Raw genomic sequence first — 16712 nt, forward strand, 5'->3', positions numbered from 1 at the left:
AAGTGAATGTACTGAAAAGATCCCGACTCTGCATCCCTTTCAATTTTTATTTATTTTATTATTTTTACGTCCAGGGTTCTCATATTGAAATGAAGTACCGGGATACCCTGCATAATAAGACCATACAATCCACCCCACACTTCATTTTCAGTTCCAAATACAGTTAATGTGTAAAATTCAATTTGATAGATCTTGTTCACTTGGGCGAACCAGGAAAAACAAAGAAACAGAGGACCCCTAATAAAATTGGATCTCATCTTTCAAGCAACATTCTGAACAGCAGTTTGTGGATCTCAATGTCATCTAGAGCTCAACCACTCCAAAATTAAACATAAGCAGCTAATAAAAATGTGAAATGTGGCACTAAACAGGAAAAAGGTAACAAAGCAGACAACAGAGTTCCATAAAATCATCAAAAGAAACCCCAAATTCTACACCTCACCTCCTGAGTGATCAACTTCTGTATCGCCAGTCCACGGGCCTTCATTTTTCATATCAGCAGGACATTTCTTTACATCACCGTTACTATATGATACAGTCTTGTTTTCTACTGCTCCAACATTTTTTTGTCTCTCGCTGAACACATTAAAATTTTCCGTTGATAATTCAATGGCCGATGAACTTAATGAGTCATAAGAGCCAATGCCAACATTTGACATTACGGTGCTTTGCAATGGCTCCTCCATGCTGATTCCTTCTTCTGATGTACATACACTAGTACTTGAATCCTCCATAGCTGCTTGAGATTCATCAAGAAAGTCAACACTTTGATGTACTGGACTAAAGTTTGACAGTGATTGTGTGGTGTGTGCAACATTTGGTATAGTTTGCATGCTCTCCCTTTGAAGCTCCAAGCAAGAATCATCCGTCACTACCGTATTTCTAAAGTCTTTCACTTGGGACTGTTCTGTTTGTGTATACTCACATGCAGAGTTAAGTTCTTCAAAAATTCCACTAGATTGCGCTTCATTTTCATCCCGTGACGAGTGACGACTTTGGTAATCCTTTCCTTTCTTCTCATCAAATACCTGGCAAGTACCAGATACATCACTTCTTGAGCCAGACAGGATTTCTTGTTTAGCAGCTACAATGACTTTTGAAATGATGTTCATAGCCAGCTGCTCAACAATTTTGGCCTCATAGTTTCCAAAAAACGTATTGGGATTCTCTTCTCCCAAACAGGCTACTGTTGAGCCTGTAGTCTCAAACTGATCTTTTTTCCCCAAGCATTGGGAAAAGGCATCCAGTATATCTGTACATTTACCCTCTCTGACTATTTCCCCTGAGGATGGTTTTACACAACTGTTTGTTTTGGGATCACAGTTTTCACAAAATGCTTTGCCATTCCAGTCTTCCAAACAGTCCATTAATGAACTTGTAGTGTCAGATTCTTCATTTTTCCCCAAGCTCAGAGAAATGGTCTCCAATAGGTCAGGACAGTTACCTTCTGTAATCACTTTTATGGAGGAAGATTTTATAGAGCTATTAATCAGCTCATCTGTTGCTGGTAAAAAGTTACCTATACTTTCACAGATGTCAGCATTCCTATGTTCAGAACTTGCTTTCATAAATGCAAGTATATTTAGCTTAGGTGGTTCACTCCCAGCTACTTGCTCTGCCTGATTACATTCTGGAGACTGGGAGCAAGCGTGTTCTGTTTCTCCAGTCTCATTAACTACTGATGGAGGGCACTGCACTAGAAGGGACATTTTAACCACAGTTTCTATTTCATCAACACATGCCTCTACACTTGACTCATCGAAAGACTGAACATGCAGTTCTTCAGATGTATTTTTCAGTGGCATAATGGACTCAACCAAATTAAAAGACGACTTATGGATTTCTGTTGAACATAAATTAGACTCATTGTGCGTGAGCAAATTTTCTTCACAGGAACCAATAAAAGCTTCTTCCGATTTATCATTTGGCTCCATTCCCTGAACATGGTCCCAAAGTGATGTGGTGCATACTTCAGCTACATCTCCTGAACATACTATAATTGTGTTGGTCTCCTCATTGGCATTATGTACAGTTGTAGGTGTACCAACATCTCCATCTCCTGCCTGCACTATGAAACTTATTTCTTCAGATATTGCCTGAAGACAGGATCCTTGTAAGGTGTAGAGCAGCACACTTTGTGTGGGGTACTCATTTAACAGGCTATCCTCAGCCTTGCAGTCAGTCTGGTTTTCTGATGAAGCAGTTACCTGTGCTGCTGAGGGAACAGCACATTCTAAGCTGTCCTGTGAAGCAAATGCCTCTCCATTTAGCTGCACAGGCTGTACCCTTGAACAGGTCTGTAAAACATTTTTTGGAACTAGTTCTTTTAAGGCATCATCTGTCTGCAATTCTGCAGCAGAAATTAAACGTTTGCGTTTCTTATTATACTCCTCTTTCTTTCGGGAATAGAACCACCAACAACCAACAAGTGCCAGCACTCCAGGCAAGGCGTATGGGAGAATTGCACGCATACGTAGTGCCATCTTTAAAAGAGCCTCACAGTGATACCTGCAAAAGAAAAAAAATAGTGTAACTAAATATATATAAATATATATATATATCTATATATCTATCCATCTATGCAAAAAGTGTCCCTGGCACTCCAGACTTATGCTTAGCTTGCTCCGGTGCCCTCCTCTCAGATTTGCATCCGTGTATAACGTCCTTGGTATGGGCAGCACTCAGAGACTTGAAATAGCTTTGGTGAACAAAAGCCCCGCAGGGCGAATTTATTGTGACGTTTCGGGGTACTTCGCCCCTTCCTCAGACCTGAGGAAGGGGCTAAGCATAAGTCCGGAGTGCCAGGGACACACGTCATACAATTTTGTGTGTGTGTGTAAAATATATATATATATATATATATATATATATATATATATATATATATATATATATATATATATATATATATATATATATATATATATATATATATATAAAGAATTTACTTACCGATAATTCTATTTCACGTAGTCCGTAGTGGATGCTGGGGACTCAGTCAGGACCATGGGGTTTAGCGGCTCCGCAGGAGACAGGGCACAATAATAAAAGCTTTAGGATCAGGTGGTGTGCACTGGCTCCTCCCCCTATGACCCTCCTCCAAGCCTCAGTTAGGATACTGTGCCCGGACGAGCGTGCATAATAAGGAAGGATATTGAATCCCGGGTAAGACTCATACCAGCCACACCAATCACACCGTACAACCTGTGATCTGAACCCAGTTAACAGTATGATAACAACGAAGGAGCCTCTGAAAAGATGGCTCACAACAAGAATAACCCGATTTTTGTAACAATAACTATGTACAAGTATTGCAGACAATCCGCACTTGGGATGGGCGCCCAGCATCCACTACGGACTACGAGAAATAGAATTATCGGTAAGTAAATTCTTATTTTCTCTAACGTCCTAAGTGGATGCTGGGGACTCCGTCAGGACCATGGGGATTATACCAAAGCTCCCAAACGGGCGGGAGAGTGCGGATGACTCTGCAGCACCGAATGAGAGAACTCCAGGTCCTCCTCAGTCAGGGTGTGCCCCTGACCAAGTAGCAGCTCGGCAAAGTTGTAAAGCCGAGACCCCTCGGGCAGCCGCCCAAGATGAGCCCACTTCCTTGTGGAATGGGCTTTTACTGATTTTGGCTGTGGCAAGGCTGCCACAGAATGTGCAAGCTGAATTGTACTACAAATCCAGCGAGCAATCGTCTGCTTAGAAGCAGGAACACCCATCTTGTTGGGTGCATACAGGCTAAACAGCGAGTCAGATTTTCTGACTCCAGTCGTCCTGGAAACATATATTTTCAGGGCCCTGACAACGTTAAGTAACTTGGAGTCCTCCAAGTCCCTAGTAGCCGCAGGTACCACAATAGGTTGGTTCATGTGAAAAACAGAAAACACCTTAAGGAGAAATTGAGGACGAGTCCTCAATTCTGCCCTGTCAGAATAAAAAATTAAGTAAGGGCTTTTATATGATAAAGCCGCCCATTCTGACACACGCCTGGCTGAAGCCAGGGCTAATAGAATCTTCACCTTCCATGTGAAATATTTTAATTCCACAGTGGTGAGTGGATCAAACCAATGTGACTTTAGGAAACTCAAAACAACATTGAGATCCCAAGGTGCCACTGGGGGCACAAAAGGAGGCTGTATATGCAGTACCCCTTTTACAAACGTCTGAACTTCAGGCACTGAAGCCAGTTCTTTCTGGAAGAAATTCGACAGGGTCGAAATTTGAACCTTAATGGACCCTAATTTTAGGCCCATAGACAGTCCTGTTTTCAGGAAATGTAGGAAACGACCCAGTTGGAATTCCTCTGTAGGGACCTTCTTGGCCTCACACCACGCAACATATTTTCGCCCAATGCGGTGAAAATGTTTTGCGATTACATCCTTCCTGGCTTCGACCAGGGTAGGGATGACTTCATCTGGAATGCCCTTTCAGGATCCGGCGTTCAACTGCCATGCCGTCAAACGCAGCCGCGGTAAGTCTTGGAACAGACAAGGCCCCTGCTGGAGCAGGTCCTCTCTTAAAGGTAGAGGCCACGGTTCTTCCGTGAGCATCTCTTGAAGTTCCGGGTACCAAGTCCTTCTTGACCCATCCGGAACCACGAGTATCGTTCTTACTCATCTCCTTCTTATGATTCTCAGTACTTTTGGTATGAGATGCATAGGAGGGAACACATACCCTGACTGGTACACCCACAGTGTTACCAGAGCGTCCACCGCTATTGCCTGAGGGTCCCTTGACCTGGCGCAATATCTGTCTAGTTTTTTGTTCAGGCGGGACGCCATCATGTCCACCTTTGGTTTTTCCCAACGGTTTACAATCATGTGGAAGACTTCCCGCTGAAGTCCCCACTCTCCCGGGTGGAGGTTATGCCTGCTGAGGAAGTCTGCTTCCCAGTTTTCCACTCCCGGAATTAACACTGCTGAGAGTGTTATCACATGATTTTTCGCCCAGCGAAGAATCCTTGCAGTTTCTGCCATTTCCCTCCTGCTTCCTGTGCCGCCCTGTCTGTTTACGTGGGCGACTGCCGTGATGTTGTCCCACTGGATCAATACCGGCTGACCTTGAAGCAGAGGTCTTGCTAAGCTTAGAGCCTTGTAAATTGCCCTTAGCTCCAGTATATTTATGTGGAGAGAAGTCTCCAGACTTGATCACACTCCCTGGAAATTTTTTCCTTGTGTGACTGCTCCCCAGCCACTCAGGCTGGCATCCGTGGTCACCAGGACCCAGTCCTGAATGTCGAATCTGCGGCCCTTTCATAGATGAGCACTCTGCAGCCACCGCAGAAGAAAACACCCTTGTCCTTGGAGACAGGGTTATCCGCTGATGCATCTGAAGATGCGATCCGGACCATTTTCCCAGCAGATTCCACTGAAAGGTTCTTGCGTGAAATCTACCGAATGGGATCGCTTTGTAAGAAACCACCATTTTTCACAGGACCCTTGTGCAATGATGCACTGATACTTTTCCTGGTTTTAGGAGGTTCCTGACTAGCTCGGATAACTCCCTGGCCTTCTTCTCCGGGAGAAAACATCCTTTTCTGGACTGTGTCCAGAATCATTCCTAGGAACATTAGACGTGTCGTCGGAAAAAGCTGCGATTTTGGAATATTTAGAATCCACTCGTGCTGTCGTAGAACTACTTGAGATAGTGCTACTCCGACCGCCAACTGTTCTCTGGACCTTGCCCTTATCAGGAAAGCGTCCATATTTCTTTTAGGAAGAATCATCATTTCGGCCATTACCATGGTAAAGACCCGGGGTGCCATGGACAATCCAAACGGCAGCGTCTGAACTGATAGTGACAGTTCTGTACCACGAACCTGAGATACCCTTGGTGAGAAGGGCAAAATTTGGACATGTAGGTAAGCGTCCCTGATATCCAGTGACACCATATCGTCCTGGTTCGCTATCACTGCTCTGAGTGACTCCATCTTGATTTGAACCCTTGTATGTAATTGTTCAAATCTTTTAGATCTCACCGAGCCGTTTGGCTTCAGTACCACAATATAGTGTGGAATAATACCCCTTTCCCTTGTTGTAGGAGGGGTACTTTGATTATCACCTGCTGGGAATACAGCCTGTGAATTTTTTTTTTTTCCAATACTGCCTCCCTGTCGGAGGGAGACGTTGGTAAAGCAGACTTCAGGAACTTGTGAGGGGAAGACGTCTCGAATTTCCAATGTACACCTGGGATACTACGTGTAGGATCCAGGAGTCCACTTGCGAGTGAGCCCACTGCGTGCTGAAACTCTTGAGATGACCCCCCACCGCACCTGAGTCCGCTTGTATGGCCCCAGCGTCATGCTGCGGACTTGGCAGAAGCTGTGGAGGACTTCTGTTCCTGGGAATGGGCTGCCTGCTGCAGTCTTCTTCCCTTTCCTCTAACCCTGGGCAGATATGACTGGCCTTTTGCCCGCCTGCCTTTATGGGTACGAAAGGACTGAGACTGAAAAGACTGTGTCCTTTTCTGCCGAGATGTGACTTGGGGTAACAAAAGTGGATTTTCCAGCTGTTGCCATGGCCACAAGGTCCGATGGATCGCCCCTTTATACGGCAATACTTCCATGTGCCGTCTGGAATCTGCATCACCTGACCACTGTCGTGTCTATAAACATCGTCTGGCAGATATGGACATCACATCTACTCTTGATGCCAGAATGCAAATATCCCTCTGCGCATCTCGCATATATAGAAATGCATTCTTAAAATGCTCTATAGTCAATAAAATATTGTTCCTGTCAAGGGTATCAATATTTTCAGTCAGGAAATCCGACCAAGCCCCCCCAGCGCTGCACATCCAGGCTGAGGCGATTGCTGGTCGTAGTATAACACCAGTATGTGTGTATATACTTTTTAGGATATTTTTCAGCTTCCTATCAGCTGGCTCCTTGAGGGCGGCCGTATCTGGAGACGGTAACGCCACTTGTTTTTATAAGCGTGTGAGCGCCTTATCCACCCTAAGGTGTGTTTCCCAACTCGCCCTCACTTCTGGCGGGAAAGGGTATACCTCCAATAATTTTCTATCGGAGGAAACCCACGTATCATCACACACTTTAATTTATCTGATTCAGGAAAAACTACAAGTAGATTATTCCCACCCTACATAATACCCTTATTTGTGGTACTTGTAGTATCAGAAATATGTAACACCTCCTTCATTGCCCTTAACATGTAACGTGTGGCCCTAAAGGAAAATACGTTTGTTTCTTCACCGTCGACACTGAAGTCAGTGTCCGTGTCTGTGTCTGTGTCGACAAACTGAGGTAAATGGGCGTTTTTACAAGCCCCTGACGGTGTCTGAGACGCCTGGACAGGTACTAATTTGTTTGCCGGCCGTCTCATGTCGTCAACCGACCTTGCATCGTGTTGACATTATCACGCAATTCCTAAATAAGCCATCCATTCCGGTGTCGACTCCCTAGAGAGTGACATCACCAATACAGGCAATTTGCTCCGCCTCCTCACCAACATCGTCCTCCTACATGTCGACACACACGTACCGACACACAGCACACACACAGGGAATGCTCTGATAGAGGACAGGACCCCACTAGCCCTTTGGGGAGACAGAGGGAGAGTTTGCCAGCACACACCAAAAACGCTATAATTATACAGGGACAACCCCTTATACAAGTGTTTTCCATTATAGCATTTTCACATATGTAATCATATCGCCAAATAAGTGCCCCCCCTCTCTGTTTTAACCCTGTTTCTGTAGTGCAGTGCAGGGGAGAGCCTGGGAGCCTTCCTCACAGCAGAGCTGAGCAGGAAAATGGCGCAGTGTGCTGAGGAGAATAGGCCCCGCCCCCTAAAACGGCGGGCTCTTCTCCCGGAGTTTGTGAGATCTGGCAGGGGTTAAATACATCCATATAGCCTCAAGGGCTATATGTGATGTATTTTAGCCATAAAAAAGGTATAATACATTGCTGCCCAGGGCGCCCCCCCCAGCGCCCTGCACCCTCAGTGACCGCCGGTATGAAGTGTGCTGACAACAATGGCGCACAGCTGCAGTGCTGTGCGCTACCTTATGAAGACTGAAAGTCTTCTGCCGCCTGTTTCTGGACCTCTGGACCTCTTCAACTTCGGCATCTGCAAGGGGGGTCGGCGGCACGGCTCCGGGACGAACCCCAGGGTGAGACCTGTGTTCCGACTCCCTCTGGAGCTAATGGTGTCCAGTAGCCTAAGAAGCAAATCCATCCTGCACGCAGGTGAGTTTACTTCTCTCCCCTAAGTCCCTCGTAGCAGTGAGCCTGTTGCCAGCAGGACTCACTGAAAATAAAAAACCTAACTTAAACTTTTATTCTAAGCAGCTCAGGAGAGCCACCTAGATTGCACCCTTCTCGGCCGGGCACAAGAATCTAACTGAGGCTTGGAGGAGGGTCATAGGGGGAGGAGCCAGTGCACACCACCTGATCCTAAAGCTTTTATTATTGTGCCCTGTCTCCTGCGGAGCCGCTAAACCCCATGGTCCTGACGGAGTCCCCAGCATCCACTTAGGACGTTAGAGAAATTATATATATATGTGTGTGTATATATTATATATATATATATATATATATATATATATATATATATATATATATATATATATATATATAGAGTTTTATTATGCCCGGCACTCCCAATATATTATGATAGATCCGGGTGCCCTCCGCAGTAAATGATCCATACAGCAAAAAAAGAATGGCAGCGGCACTCCGTTTGAAATTGATGAAAAAAGTGTATTTCAAATTCAATAAAACATCACAGTGGTCACATATAGAACCAACGTTTCGGGGTCCTTGGACCCCTTTGTCAAGGCGTGTATATATATATACACACACACACATACATGTAGAGTATCCCTTATCCAAAACGCTTGGGACCAGAGGTATTTTGGATATCGGATTTTTCCGTATTTTGGAATAATTGCATACCATAATGAGATGCGATGGGACCCAAGTCTAAGCACAGAATACATTTATGTTTCATATACACCTCATACACACAGCCTGAAGGTAATTTTAGCCAATATTTTTAACAACTTTGTGCATGAAACAAAGGGGTAAATTTACTAAGATTCGTATTTTCCCGTTTCAGGTCAAAGTTCAATCACGAATGACATCGAAAGTGTAAAACTGCAACTTTTTGAATTTGTTATGATGGATTTACTAAGCTGTCGTATTCGGGTTTTTCTTTTCTTCCGATGTCGATGTCATTCGTGTTTTTTTTGTGTTTTTTACGGCAGTGATTAGCAAAACACTGCCGACTTTTTTACAATTAATCTCGGCCGGATCTGTGTGATCCGTGCTGGGGTTCTATTTTTTTTTTTTTTTAAATTAAACACTGTAAAATAAAAAAATAAAAATTGCGTGGGGTCCCCCCTCCTAAGCATAACCAGCCTCGGGCTCTTTGAGCCGATCCTGGTTGCCGAAATATGGGGAAAAAAATGACAGGGGTTCCCCCATATTTAAGCAACCAGCATCGGGCTCTGCGCCTGGTCCTGGTTCCAAAAATACGGGGGACAAAAAGAGTAGGGGTCCCCCGTATTTTTAAAACCAGCACCGGGCTCCACTAGCTGGACAGATAATGCCACAGCCGGGGGTCACTTTTATATAGTGCCCTGCGGCCGTGGCATCAAAAATCCATCTAGTCACCCCTGGCCGGGGTACCCTGGGGGAGTGGGGACCCCTTCAATCAAGGGGTCCCCCCCCCCAGCCACCCAAGGGCCAGGGGTGAAGCCCGAGGCTGTCCCCCCCCATCCAATGGGCTGCGGATGGGGAGGCTGATAGCCTTTGTTGTAAAAGAAAAGATATTGTTTTTAGTAGCAGTACTACAAGGCCCAGCAAGCCTCCCCCGCATGCTGGTACTTGGAGAACCACAAGTACCAGCATGCGACGGAAAAACGGGCCCGCTGGTACCTGTAGTACTACTACTAAAAAAATACCCAAAAAAAGACAAGACACACACACCGTGAAAGTATAATTTTATTACATACATACACACATACATACATACTTACCTTAAGTTCCCACGCAGGTCGGTCCTCTTCTCCAGTAGAATCCAAGGGGTACCTGTTGAAGAAATTATACTCACGAGATCCAGGGGTCCAGGCTCCTCGGGAAATCCAGGGGTAATCCACGTACTTGAAAAAAATAACAAAACGGTGTCCCGACCACGAACTGAAAGGGGACCCATGTTTGCACATGGGTCACCTTTCCACGAATGCCAGAAACCCACTTTGACTTCTGTCTAAGTGGGTTTCTTCAGCCAATCAGGGAGCGCCACGTTGTAGCACTCTCCTGATCAGCTGTGTGCTCCTGTCCTCACTGACAGGCAGCACACGGCAGTGTTACAATGTAGCGCCTATGCGCTACATTGTAACCAATGATGGGAACTTTCTGCCCTGCGGTTGACCTAAAGTGACGTCACCGCTGAGCAGAAAGTTCCCAGCATTGGTTACAATGTAGCGCATAGGCGCTACATTGTAACACTGCCGTGTGCTGCCTGTCAGTGAGGACAGGAGCACACAGCTGATCAGGAGAGTGCTACAACGTGGCGCTCCCTGATTGGCTGAAGAAACCCACTTAGACAGAAGTCAAAGTGGGTTTCTGGCATTCGTGGAAAGGTGACCCATGTGCAAACATGGGTCCCCTTTCAGTTCGTGGTCGGGACACCGTTTTGTTATTTTTTTCAAGTACGTGGATTACCCCTGGATTTCCCGAGGAGCCTGGACCCCTGGATCTCGTGAGTATAATTTCTTCAACAGGTACCCCTTGGATTCTACTGGAGAAGAGGACCGACCTGCGTGGGAACTTAAGGTAAGTATGTATGTATGTGTGTATGTATGTAATAAAATTATACTTTCACGGTGTGTGTGTCTTGTCTTTTTTTGGGTATTTTTTTAGTAGTAGTACTACAGGTACCAGCGGGCCCGTTTTTCCGTCGCATGCTGGTACTTGTGGTTCTCCAAGTACCAGCATGCGGGGGAGGCTTGCTGGGCCTTGTAGTACTGCTACTAAAAACAATATCTTTTCTTTTACAACAAAGGCTATCAGCCTCCCCATCCGCAGCCCATTGGATGGGGGGGGGGGGGGGGGGGGACAGCCTCGGGCTTCACCCCTGGCCCTTGGGTGGCTGGGGGGGGGACCCCTTGATTGAAGGGGTCCCCACTCCCCCAGGGTACCCCGGCCAGGAGTGACTAGTTGGATTTTTGATGCCACGGCCGCAGGGCACTATATAAAAGTGACCCCCGGCTGTGGCATTATCTGTCCAGCTAGTGGAGCCCGGTGCTGGTTTTAAAAATACGGGGGACCCCTACTCTTTGTCCCCCGTATTTTTGGGACCAGGAGCAGAGCCCGATGCTGGTTGCTTAAATATGGGGGAACCCCTGTCATTTTTTCCCCCATATTTCTGCAACCAGGATCGGCTCAAAGAGCCCGAGGCTGGTTATGCTTAGGAGGGGGGACCCCACGCAATTTTTTTTGAAAAAATAAGCACTTTCCCACCCCTTCCCACTGATATACATGCACAGATCTCATGGATCCGTGCATGCCTATCCAATCACGAATAAAAAAAAAAGGTCTGGGTTTTTTTAGCACTTTTTTACGAGTTGTAATTTTTCACGGCAGTGTTTGTTTTTTTTTTGCTTTGCACTTCTTAGTAAATGACCGAGATTCATACTTAAACAGCCGCGTTTTGACCGATGGTGTATTCATTCGTAATTTTTTACTTGGACTTGCAAAAAATTACGAATGCCCTCATCTCTGCCGTGATTAGTGTTTAGTAAATTACCGAGATGACACTTTGATGAAAAAACGGCATCTCGGTCAAAATCGGGAGCTTAGTAAATTTCCCCCAAAGTGTGTGTACATTCAGACAATTCATTTATGTTTCATATACACCTTATACACACACAGCCTGAAGGTCAGCTAATACAATATTTTTAATAACTTTGTGTATTAAACAAAGTTTGAGTACATTGAGCCACAGAAAACAAAGATTTCACTATCTCACTCTAAAGAGTCCGTATTTCGGAATATTTGGATATGGGATACTCAACGTGCGTGCGTATATATATATATATATATATATATATATATATATATATATATATATATATATATATATATTTATTTATTTATTTTTAATTTAATTTTTATTTTCTCTCTCATACATTATTTTGAAAGGCAATTATAGCAATTTAATGCCTCGAGAAACAAAAATTTGTACAAGAACAATACAGTTCATCAATGGTTCTTAACCTATCAAACTGCTCGTACTCCTTCAGTTTTCAGATTTTTCTCTCATATTTTGTCAATTATTGTTACGTATGATCATTTTGTGCTATATGAAGTAAATAAGAATTTACTCACCGGTAATTCTATTTCTCGTAGTCCGTACTGGATGCTGGGTACTCCGTAAGGATCATGGGGTATAGACGGGCTCCGCAGGAGACTGGACACTCTTAAAAGAAAGATTAGGTACTATATCTGGTGTACACTGGCTCCTCCCTCTATGCCCCTCCTCCAGACCTCAGTTAGGGAAACTGTGCCCGGAAGAGCTGACATTACTAGGAAAGGATTTGGAATCCAGGGTAAGACTCATACCAGCCACACCAATCACACCGTACAACTCGTGATAACTATACCCAGTTAACAGTATGAACAATAACTGAGCCTCTCTCAACAGATGGCTCATACAATAACCCTTTAGTTAAGCAATAACTATATACATGTATTGCAGAGAGTCCGCACTTGGGATGGGCTCCCAGCATCCACTACGGACTACGAGAAATAGAATTACCGGTGAGTAAATTCTTATTTTCTCTGACGTCCTAGTGGATGCTGGGTACTCCGTAAGGACTATGGGGATTATACCAAAGCTCCCAAACGGGCGGGAGAGTGCGGATGACTCTGCAGCACCGAATGAGCAAACTCAAGGTCCTCCTCAGCCAGGGTATCAAACTTGTAGAATTTTGCAAAAGTGTTTGAACCCGACCAAGTAGCAGCTCGGCAAAGTTGTAAAGCCGAGACCCCTCGGGCAGCCGCCCAAGAAGAGCCCACCTTCCTCGTGGAATGGGCTTTTACTGATTTAGGATGCGGCAGTCCAGCCGCAGAATGTGCAAGCTGAATCGTGCTACAGATCCAGCGAGCAATAGTCTGCTTTTAAGCAGGAGCACCCAGCTTGTTGGGTGCATGCAGGATAAATAGCGAGTCAGTTTTTCTGACTCTAGCCGTCCTGGAAACAAAGTTTCAGGGCCCGGACTACGTCCAGCAACTTGGAATCCTCCAAGTCCCTAGTAGCCGCAGGCACCACAATAGGTTGGTTCAAATGAAACAATGATACCACCTTAGGGAGAAATTGGGGACGAGTCCTCCATTCTGCCCTTTCCATATGGAAGATCAGATATGGGCTTTTACATGACAAAGCCGCCAATTCTGACACACGCCTAGTCCAAGCTAAGGCCAAAAGCATGACCACTTTCCACGTGAGATATTTTAGCTCCACGGTCTTAAGTGGCTCAAACCAGTGGGATTTTAGGAATCCAACACACGTTAAGATCCCAAGGTGCCACTGGAGGCACAAAAGGGGCTGAATATGCAGCACCCCTGTAACAACGTCCGAACTTCAGGCAGTGAAGCCAGTTCTTTTTGAGAGAAAAAGGGATAGGGCCGAAATCTTGGCCTTTATGGATCCTAATTTTAGGCCCATAGTCACTCGTGACTGTAGGAAGTGCAGGAATCGACCCCCCTGGAATTCCTCTGTAGGGTCTTCCCGGCCACACACCAAGCAACCTATTTTCGCCATATACAGTGAAAAAGTCTTGCTGTCACGTCTTTCCTAGCCTTTATCAGCGTAGGAATAACTGCATCCGGAATGCCCTTTTCCGCTAGGATCCGGCGTTCAACCGCCATGCCGTCCAACGCAGCCGCGGTAAGTCTTGGATCAGACAGGGTCCCTGTTGCAACATGTCCTGACTGAGAGGCAGAGGCCATGGGTCCTCTGAGAGCATTTCTTGCAGTTCCGGGTACCGAATCCTTCTTGGCCAATCCGGAGCAAAGTATATTGTTCACACTCCTCCGTTTATTACAATTCTCAGCCCTTGGGTCTGAGAGGAAGAGGAGGGAATATATAGACCGACTGGAACACCCACGGTGTTACTAGTGCGACCACAGCCATCGCCTGAGAGTCCCTTGACCCAGCGTAAAACCTTTTTTATCTTTTTATTGAGGTGGGACGCCATGTAGTCCACCTGAGGCAGTTTCCATCAATTTGCAAAACTGCGTGAAGACTTCCTGATGAAGTCACCACTTTCCCGGGTGGAGGTCGTGTCCACTCCCGGAATGAACACTGCTGACAGTGCGCTTACTTGATTCTCCGCCCAGCGAAGAATTCTGGTGGCTTCTACCCTCGCCACCCTGCTCCTTGTGCCGCCCTGGCGGTTTACATGAGCCCCTGCGGTCTGACTGGATCAGAACCGGTTGGTCGCGAAGCAGGAACTCCGCTTGACTTAGGGCGTTATATATGGCCCTTAGTTCCAGGATATTGATGTGAAGGCAAGTCTGTAGGCTTGACCACAAACCTTGGAATTTTCTTCCCTGTGTAACTGCCCCCCACCCTCGGGGGCTTGCATCCGTGGTCACCAGGACCCAGTCCTGAATGCCGAATCTGCGGCCCTCGAGAAGGTGAGCACTCCGCAGCCACCACAGGAGCGACACCCTGGCCCTGGGGGATAGGGTGATTAACCGATGCATCTGAAGATGTGATCCGGACCACTTGTCCAGTAAGTTCCATTGTCCTTGCATGGAACCAGCCGAAGGGGATGGCCTCGTATGATGCCATCATCCTTCCCAGGACTCGAGTGCAGTGATGCACTGACACCTGTTTTGGTTTTCAATGGATTCCTGACCAGTGTCATGAGCTCCTGAGCTCTCTCTATCGGGAGATAAACCCTCTTCTGGTCTGTGTCTAGGATCATGCCTAGGCGAGGCAGATGAGCTGTAGGAACCAACTGCGACTTCGGAATATATAGAATCCAGTCGTGTTGCCGTTTCACTTCCAGAGAAGGTGATACGCTGTCCAGCAACTGCTCTCTTGATCTCGCTTTTATGAGGAGATCATCCAAGTATGTGATAATAGTGACACCTTGCTTCCGCAGGAGCACCATCATATCCGCCATTACCTTGGTGAAATTGGTAATGACAATCCCGTACCGCAATTCTGAGGTACGCCTGATGAGGTGGATAAATGGGGACACGAAGGTATGCATCCCTTATGTCCCGATTCATTTCAGGCTTGCAATGACCGCTCTTAGCGATTCCATCTTGAACCTGAACCTTTTCAGGTATATGTTCAGGGATTTTAATTCAATACGGGTCTAACCGAACCGTCTGGTTTCGGGATTATAACATGGTCGAATAATAACACCCTCTTGTTGAAGGAGGGTACCCTTGACCACCACCTGTTGAAGATACAATTTACGAATTGCAGTTAACACTGGCTCCCTCTCTTGGGGGGAAGCCCGCCGGGTCCTCGGTGAGGGGGCATCTTCTCACAGTCCAGCCTGTATCCCTGCGATACAATTTCTATTGCCCAGGGATCTAACAGGGAGTGAACCCACTTGTGGCTGAACTTACGAAGGCGTGTCCCCACCGGGCCTAGCTCCGCCTGTGGAGCCCCAGCGACATGCGGTGGATTTTTGTAGAGGCCGGGGAGGACTTCTGTTCCTGGGGACTAGCTGTGTTGTACAGCTTCTTTCCTCTGCCCCCGGCTCTGCTAAGAAAGGACGCACCTCAGACTTTCTTGTTTCTTTATTCGAAAAGCTGCATTTAATAATGTCGTGCTTTCCTAGGCTGTGCAGGAATATAAGGCAAAATATCAGAATTACCAGCTATAGCTGTGGAGACCAGGCCCGAGAACCTTTCTCCACACAATCCTCAGCCTTCCATATGCCTCTTAAGTCGGCATCATCTGTCCAATGTATATTCTACAGGACACGTCAAGCAGAAATCGACATAGCTTTTGTCTCTAGGACCCAGTATACTCATGTCCCTTTGGGCATGCTTTATAATTATATATCTATCACTTAAGACAGCATCTTAAAATATTTATATGCATACTAGGGTCTCAATCTCTGCTGATAAGGTACCTGTCCACGCTGCCACAGCGCTATAAACCCATGCCGACACAATCGCCGGTCTGGGTAGTATACTAGAATGTGCACGCTATCTGCAGGATCCCTGAGAATAGCTAATGCAAACAGAACACCCAAGGGGAAGATTCTCAACACATCCTGGCCCTAGTGGGGAAAGGGTACAGCCTGAGAATTCTCTTGTGGGAAGCTGCCGTCTCTTGTCTGGAGATTCCCGCTCTTTTTCCTCATGAGAGGGGGGAAATTTACCTCAGCATTCTTCCCCTTAACATGTGTACTCTCGTGTCAGGGACAGATGAGTCATCAGTGATATGCAAATCATCTTTTATTCCAATAATCATATATTGAATATCTTTTAGCCCTCTTGGCTGTAACTTTGCATTATCGTAGTCGACAGTGGAGTTAAACTCCGTGTCGATACTTTGTTATTTTGGATAGTGAGCATAGAGAGACTCTGAAGGACTCTGACATAGGGACAGACCAGAATAGATTTCCTTTCTGTTCCCTAACCTTTTGTGCAATAATTTTACCTCAGCACTTACACATATCCAAACAGGTGTCGGCGTTGTTGA

General features: G+C 46.0%; 1 protein-coding gene across 2 annotated transcripts in view; it reads right to left on the reverse strand.

Annotated features, from left to right (window-relative positions):
* AKAP1 (A-kinase anchoring protein 1) overlaps positions 1-16712 on the reverse strand; it is a 163532-nt gene that overhangs the window by 71485 nt on the left and 75335 nt on the right. For both annotated transcript variants that reach the window (XM_063953651.1, XM_063953650.1), the window contains exon 2: positions 443-2508. In XM_063953651.1, coding sequence (XP_063809721.1) covers positions 443-2483 — 2041 coding nt within the window. In that variant the 5' untranslated portion in view covers positions 2484-2508. The remainder of the gene's footprint in view (positions 1-442; positions 2509-16712) is intronic.

Source organism: Pseudophryne corroboree, chromosome 2 (genome assembly GCF_028390025.1).
Source record: "Pseudophryne corroboree isolate aPseCor3 chromosome 2, aPseCor3.hap2, whole genome shotgun sequence".
Lineage (NCBI taxonomy): Eukaryota > Metazoa > Chordata > Amphibia > Anura > Myobatrachidae > Pseudophryne > Pseudophryne corroboree.